The sequence below is a fragment of the Cololabis saira genome, chromosome 6 (genome assembly GCF_033807715.1).
Source record: "Cololabis saira isolate AMF1-May2022 chromosome 6, fColSai1.1, whole genome shotgun sequence".
Taxonomy (NCBI): Eukaryota; Metazoa; Chordata; class Actinopteri; order Beloniformes; family Belonidae; genus Cololabis; species Cololabis saira.
In genome coordinates this window covers 25,781,491-25,789,435 of record NC_084592.1, presented here as the reverse complement: position 1 = coordinate 25,789,435, position 7,945 = coordinate 25,781,491, and the positions used below count along the sequence as shown (strand labels likewise).

Genomic DNA, 7,945 nt, shown 5'->3' with positions numbered 1-7,945 from the left:
TGTAGTTCGCCCTTGTGAAGACTGTCGGCAAAAAACTCTTCATTGTAGGCTACTGGTGCTGAAGATAGGAATATCGTTTGTCCACCCCTGGTTTCAGATCACTGTCCATGGTGCTGAAGTCCCAGATTCATCCAATCCTCCACCACTCTAAAACTGCAACGTTTTGAGAATCAGAAATTGGACGTAAAATCCCTGCTCTCAGGGACCTGAGAGCAGGCATTCAAAGAAATCAGTGATGTACGAACAGGTCTTTTGGTTATTGATTTATTCTTTAGGAATACATATTTGTGGAAAAAAGCTTTCCTGAACATTTATTTTAGTTGTTTTGAAAACACTACCAAAAAAATCAAAAACCTCAGTTCTAAGACATAATTGAAAACTGAGCTGTTGCACTGTATCTTTGTGAGACTTTGACTAACGCATACCACAGGAGTTTCATCAAGACACAAAAAGGACAGTGTGTGTCCCCTTCAAAGATTTTAAACCGGGTGAGGAGGATCACTTTTGTTCTGTTCTGTGTTGTTAAAAATCATCTCACACAGAAATTCAGATTTGGAGCATATTATTTTATGTATTCTATGAGCGGATGGTATCTTTAAATGCAAAATTTACTAAGATCTATTAAGCAAATCAGAGGTTCAACTAAATAAAAAACGTTTTTGGCTCTGGACAGTTTGGCTCTTTTTAAAACTCTGCTTACTTTTAAAGTGCAGTTCTGTAACTTTTAAATTCAACTGTAATTAAATAAAGGAAGTACACTAAGTTTATTGAAAAATAACAAAACTAACAGTGCTGTTATTTCTTTTGCGAAACGGAAATAAATCCCAAAATTCAGTAGCTTGTTGAACCACCTTTAGCATCGTAATTGTTTTCTTTCATGAGGTTATCTGTCTCTCACACTAATGAGGGAGGAATTTCGAATCAGTCCTCTTTACAATAATGCTTCAGTGAATAAAAGTTTGGGGGTGTTTGTTTATGCATAGCTGTCTTACGGTCTAAATCAGGTTGAGGTCTGGACTATTAAAGGAATTTTACATTGCAAAACATTGATTCCTGATTCCTTACAGAGCTGCTGATGTGTTTGGGATAATTGCCAGCCATAGCTTGAAGACAGGCGACATCACGTTTGACTCTACAATTATTTGATTTACAAAACAATTCAATGACTACAAGGTTCCCAGGTCCTATGGCTGCTGAACAAGCCCAGCTTATCACCCCTTCTCCATCATATTTGACAGTTATAAGGTGTTTGGATTTCGACAAATTTTGCACAGTGCATTATACCAAAATATCTCCACTAATCTGTCCAAAGGCATTGCTCCAGAAGTGCTGCTGTTTGTTCAGTTGCAACTTGCATTTAACCCTTTTTACCATATTCTTTTTTTTTTTTATAGAAGACAGAATTTCTTCTGGCAACTGTTTCAAACAAGCCATATTTATGCAGTTTTTTCCTAATTGTACTGTCAGGCGCTAATGTGCTTTTTGAGGGCTGTAGGGTCTGAGATGTCGCTCTGGTTTTTGTTGTTTCTCTGAACATTGCATGGTGTGAGCTTGGGTTAAACTTACTGAGATGGCCTCCCCTGGGTAGACCGGTAACTGCCCTCACAGATGGATTATTTTTTATATATATATATTCTTTCCTTTTTGAGTATTTTTTCTAACTATAAACAGATTCTGAATAGTCTGGAAATAGCCTTCAAACCGTTTCCAAATTGGTAGCTGTCATGAGATGTTTTTGCTGATAAGGCCATGGCTGATGTGTTTCCTCCTTGGCATTGTGTTAGCCCATACCTGAATACTTTAAACCAGCAAACTGCAAAAAAAACTGTTTTCATAGAAATGCTCACACGTGCAAGTGACAATTTAATCAACTGTATTTGATGTCTTCCACTTAGACTAACTATACACGTAACCACCTATATGGAAGCAATAAAGGTCTGCTTTGGTTTTCTGCTTCTCTATTTTCCCAGAGTTCATATGAAATTAAAAAAATCAAGCAGAAAATGTGAATATGACATATTGCACATACATAAAAAATGTGCAATATGTAATGTACTGATTTTAAGAACAGCTGATCAGATGATTTATCATTATCCCTGACGCTTTAGGATGAAGTGAGGGTACAGTATATTTTCTAATTCACGTAAGGATATTTTTTTAGGCCAGTGGAAATCTTAACTGGACAGGTATTTTTTTTTAATTATTTTCCTTGGATATATCTTATCCCTTTAAGATAAACCAGTGACAGCTAGAAATGGCCCCTGATAGCTAGAAATGAATTAAGGGACTTGCTTGAATCCTGACATGTCCTGTAGTTTAGCGTGTTCGTGGCTGACAGTCTGTCAGACCGAGGGCACCTCTAATTGGAGGGTTTTCAGAAGTAAAACATTTCCTATATGTTACAGGTAGTTAGGGAGATGGACAGGGAAGTCTCAGGGATCTTGTAAATACCTTTGTACTCTAGAAAATCATGGAAAAACTGCTCTAATTGTGTCTTATATGCAACATACCAAAACTGATAGTGTATGTGAAGGCAAGACAGTTCTCACTACTCTGCTCCCAAAAGATCTTTGTCTCCATCCAGTGGCATTTATGTAGAATTCCAGAGAGAGTTTTTAGAAAAAAAGACTGCTTTAATCAACAGCAAATGATGAAAATCAGGCAGGTAGACAGAATTCCAGTGTCAAATCTGGTGGTTACATTTACAGATAATCTCAGTTAGTCTGGCCCAAAGGAGCTTTAAGCAACACATGGAATGAAGCCATTACTTAACATTCTCAGTAAAGGTTTATTCATAAATTTAACTAGTAGGTAGGCTTAAACAAACAAACAAACAAAAAGGTGATAGCACTGTGGTCATAAGCTTCTCAATTTAGAAAGCAGAATCCGACTTAAAGTTGGTGTTTTGCGACTATTCACTGTAAAGTCTCGCCACCTTCTGGTCTCTTGGGTTCACTACAACTAAGCCAGAAACCCAGAGGCCTCACTTCAATTTCTTCCTCACACACATACAGTGTAAGTGGTAAAAAAATGATGATGTGACGTGCTAATTGTGTTATGGGTATGTAGTAGATTTAAAAAGAGCATTTAAATACAAAACATAAGTTGCCAAATTGTTTTGGTCCACATAATCTTTTTCATCAATAAGCAGTCGCTGTAGTCCCACAATTAAGGTACAATATCCACAGTCTTTATACGTAGTTGTTGAGTCTGTAGCCACTGCTGGACAGGGAGTAAACTGAGGGGGCATGATTGCCCTTCAGAGCTTCGGGGGGCTTGTAGAGCGGAGCAGGGGGGTATGTGTTGTAGAAGGCGAGGGGAGGGGATGACGGGAGACTCCTCTGGATATAAGGAGGGCTCCGGGACCCGTCCTCTCGGCTACTCCAGCACAGCACCAGTCCCCCAGTGAGACTGAGGCAGGCCGAGGCGTAACCCAGGTACACAGCCAGGCCGATCTCGTACTTCATCCCGCTGGGAAGGAAGGGGTCGTAGAAATCCATGATGACGTCGTTGGTGGTCCAGGACACAGTGACCAGGCAGAGAAAGCCAGCGCAGATGTAGCATATCCCTCCGCTCAGCACCAGCAGAGATTTGATCAGTGGACTTTGAGCGAAGTGTGTACACTTCATCCCCATCACAGCAATCATGGAGGCCAGGACCGAGGTTATGCAGGAGAGCACCATGAGAGCCCGGGCAGCCTGAACAAGGGCAGGGCAGAGAAAACAAATAACTAAGTACTGGTTACAATACTGAAAACTAAACATGCATTCACCGTAGGGTGTAGCAGGCTGCAGTAAAGACAACTCAAATGAAATTAAGAGTTATTTTATTGCAAGTATTAGTCCTCTAAAGTTTTGATGAAGATGAGATGTTACAAAAGATAAAAACATGAATTTAATGTTCAGGAAAACTTAAGACTATCTCCAAGTGCTTTTACTGAGTGAGTAGTTATGTTCATTAGAAAATAATCTCATCAAAATAGTTATCACTTGTTTAACTAATTGTTCTAACATTCTGAGAAATATTCTTTAAATCTGGACTAATAAGGCCAAAACCAAACCATGTTTACCAAACTGTGATATCAAACAAAGATGAGAAGATAAAAGGACAAAATCCAATCTTGCATTTGTGTTATTGATCCACGATCAAAAATAACATTTTTAGAAAGTAGTTGGACATGACTTTTCCTCTCCTTTCAGGTATCATGGCAACATAAGGCGCTTTGGAAAAAGGTTCTACATAAAAGGTGCAGCTGCCGTACCTGCAGGTCGCGCGGCAGAGCCAGCAGAGATCTGTACAGCTCACACTGGTAAATGCCGGTGCTGTGCCAGACACACTCCATCCACAGGCCTTTCATATAGCCGGTGGCTGTGATGATGTTAGAGCCCATGTAGGCCGTGCTGCGCCAGTGGGGGAGCAGGGTTGCAACCACGGCCCCTGCAAACCCCAACAGCCCTAGGAAGAAGCCAAGGAGCTGAACCGCCATGCTGGCCATGATCAGTCCACAAACGCAGACGCTCAACCTGCAAAGTACAAAGTTAGAAAATTATATCACTTTTTGATTAAGTAAAATGAATAATAAAGGACAAATCAACATAAAGAGACTACTTAAAAATTGTATAGAAAGGAAACATTATCACATGAAAATGAGACACATTTAACACATAACTACCGACTGTCCCCAAGCCTGAAATGTGGCTGGATTACTCCTCTTATCTGCACAGCCCCCAGCAGGACAACATATTCCAGCGAGTCTGAACCACTCCTCCAGTGTTTCCCTGAGTGTGAGCAGAAATAGTTGAGGAAACTTTCAGCGTTCTGGCATCAGTCTCTGGTGAGTGGCAGGTGACTGCAAGTGTAACTAATGAGAGCAGCGTTCGGCTTCACCTGCTAACGCTCTCCTCTGGAGGGGCAACCACAGTAGTCTGTTTGTTAAGCTCTTCACCACCCCTCAGGAAAGACGAGAGTGAGAGAGAGCGGGAATTAAACATTTACAGAAACCACCCAAGCTGAGAGCATTGCTATAACCCAATAACTTTCCAAAATCTCACAGTTCTTTAGGTTGTTTAAAAGCGAAAGGCTGAATGACTGACAGTCTCCGGGATCAACTGAGAAAAGCAGGGACAGCGGTAGCTGTTGTTCTAATAATGGGCTAAATTATGGAATATTCCGTTCTGGTAATGTCTCACCTGAGCTCCTGTGGCACTGAGTTATACATTTATAAATATACACAGCACAGTACAAATAACAAGACTTCCTCAAGGCTAGAAGTAAAGATTCAGTTCCTTAAAGTGTCAAATGACACTTAATCATTTACTTGTGCTCTTTCTTAATGTTATGAACAAAATATTCCAAGTATTGAGCAAGAACACTTTAGAAAAATGGCAACACCCTCCCAAAAAAGTTTAAATTAGCCTTTTCTGACCAAAACAAAAGGCAGATGGACCATACTGTACCAGCACAGAGCCATTGTTTTGACTTCCTCAGAGAACAGAGGCTGTTTATACGGCCTGATTAATGTTCAATGTCAGACCTGGCACTGCTTGGACCTCTTAAATTCTCAGCGATACAAACCTCATTGTGCTTTACTAAATGATTGACTACACTGAAGGCAGGAACAAAAGCAAAGCTGTTACAGGCATCTTGTTTCTGTAATGTTATGTCACTCCTGGGTCCACAACTGAACTCACTGTATGCACTTATAACAGTGGAAATCATTACATTTTGCAAACACTTCCCTCATCGGAATACTCACCAACAGCTACAGGTGTCCAGATGATGTATTCGTCCCAAAATACAGAGATGTATTTGATGATGTTCTGAATGACGGAAGGATCATCGGCGCTGGCTTCACTTCTTCCTCTGTTTCAGCTTTTTGTCTTAAAAACAAACGATTTCTGAGTGTGTGTGATACGGGGCTGCCAGTGGGCCAGTTTCCGGTGCCACCGTCTTCATCACTGACATTATCCCTGTTAGTGTCAGCAGCATCATGTTAGGGGTGGCATGAGAGACAGTCCCGCTGCACACTCATCGCTCCACACGGATAAACAGGACCCGTGGTAAATGTGGAGCCAAAGCCAGAGCAGCCTTGCTGAGCAGAGACAGACAGAAGAGATATTGTCCTCGTTCGCTGTGGTATTTTTGTCACCTCTACCCAAGTTTGTATCCCTGGATCTGTTAATGATGAAATTGAAGAATAAAACAATCAATAGAAATAGATTTTAACCTACAAGCAACTAATAATCAGGTTCCATAAGAGGGTTAATTACCTACAATTAGAAATAATTCATAGTTAAAAGAAAACTGCACTTAATGAACAATGTAAAAACAAAGTGTGCTTGAAGTGTGCTGCTCTGATTGCGTGTGTGGTACATACTGCATTGGCGAGCCACGTGGGGTCCATCTACACGGCAATTTCACCAGATTCCATCGAGATTCAACTTGTTTTCGCAGCTCCTTGGTGTCTGGAGTTTAGCCTGCCGTGACATCCTGTTGGTATACAAGAGCATTTTCTCAGCCCTTCCCCTGAGTCCCTCTTGCAGTGTTCGGCTCCCCGTAAGAGCCCTGTAGCAGAGGGATCATCCTCTCCAAGGTCTGCCTGTGGGAGACGCCATTTCAATGTGGAACACTTAATAGTCTTAGTTAAGCAGAATAATCCTGTGATTAGCAGCTGAGCATGGCTGGTTTGCTGCACACAGTGCTAGAGGGTAACGCAGCCATTATGATCAGAGCAGTACAGGCCATCGTTTTTAACCGTTTCTGAGGATCGAAAGAATGCACTCTCCTCTGCCCCTTTACTAATGCTTTAATTGTCTCCTGTAAAGGCGAAAATAAAGATAAAAACAGTTAAAATCAGCTCATCCTCCGGCAGTTTGTAAAGTAGCATCTTGCTTCCACACAAATCAAATAAGAATAGTTTGTGGGTGTGAGACATACAACACCAAGCCAGGTAAAGAAAAGTCTCCGGCAGGATTTAATAAAGCAAATACGTGACTGGAAAAGTGCAGTGACTAATGTTTCTGCTGGTAACAAGTTATTTAACCTAAACTAAAGCAGTGAGAAGCTTCTCATTTCTTCGGAAAAGGTGTTGCTCTGCTTCAGGAGGGTTGAATTATAGTCTGCATCTCGCAAACACGACAACCAATGACATTGTTGTGTCTACTAAAATTGAGTTTAGAGCTGTATGACACATTACCAAAACCTGAAAGTGGTAAACTATTATCTTTAAGGAGAGAAATGTCGAATGATTGTGATCAGAGATTGCTTAAACATTTGGCAAATACTGATTAAATAAACATAACTGCCAAAACCATGACAATGTTTGATAGTGAAATAAGAACAGTTATGTATACACAGTGTGAAGAATAAATAGATGTTTAGCCTTAAGAAAACCACGTGCCAGAAGAAAATCCATTGTTTCTTCATTATAAAGATTGGATTGTGCAGCAGGAGAAAGGTCCAATGACATTTCTCATCAGGGTGAGAAAATTGGTTCATAAAATGTTGCACCCATCATGAATAGTGCATATCATGCAAGCACGTGAATGGCAGTATTATGATCTGGGTCGGTTTAGATGGTCAGGTCTAGGTTCTCCAAGGATGTGCTGAAAAAAAATCAGGCTAGTGTAAATACAGAGTACCTGAAAGACTTTTTCCTCATTATATCTTTCTTTCTTGATAACATATTCCACAATAACACTGCCGGGGCTCAACAGCAGCAATTTTTGAAAGACTGACATACAATTGACACCTCAGTCCAAGCCTCAACTCCACAGACAATCTTTGGGATGAACGGGATAGGGCCTAACATAGTGGTCTTATTCTCCACCCATCCATGTTATTTTATTTTATTTTTGGGCAGTCAGTGCATAAAAATAGAATGCACAGATGCACAAAGCAGCACGCTTTTACATCTAATATTGTTTTTTATTTTATTTAATATTTT

General features: G+C 40.5%; 1 protein-coding gene across 1 annotated transcript; it reads right to left on the bottom strand.

Annotated features, from left to right (window-relative positions):
* Positions 1–2,656: 2,656 nt before the first annotated feature.
* LOC133446485 (claudin-14-like) lies at positions 2,657–6,567 on the bottom strand. Its single transcript, XM_061724521.1, has 4 exons — positions 6,377–6,567; positions 5,756–6,174; positions 4,262–4,523; positions 2,657–3,698 (listed from the first exon to the last, which is right to left on the bottom strand). Exons 3-4 carry the CDS (start codon positions 4,493–4,495, stop codon positions 3,192–3,194), a joined length of 741 nt encoding a protein of 246 aa, XP_061580505.1. The 5' UTR covers positions 4,496–4,523; positions 5,756–6,174; positions 6,377–6,567; the 3' UTR covers positions 2,657–3,191.
* Positions 6,568–7,945: the final 1,378 nt, after the last annotated feature.

Coding starts and splice junctions, on each gene's coding strand:
- LOC133446485 (XM_061724521.1), bottom strand. CDS start 4,495: ATGGCCAGCATGGCGGTTCAGCTCCTTGGCTTCTTCCTAGGGCTGTTG. Junction 3,699..4,261: donor CTCTGCCGCGCGACCTGCAG/GTACGGCAGCTG, acceptor GCCCTTGTTCAG/GCTGCCCGGGCTCTCATGGT.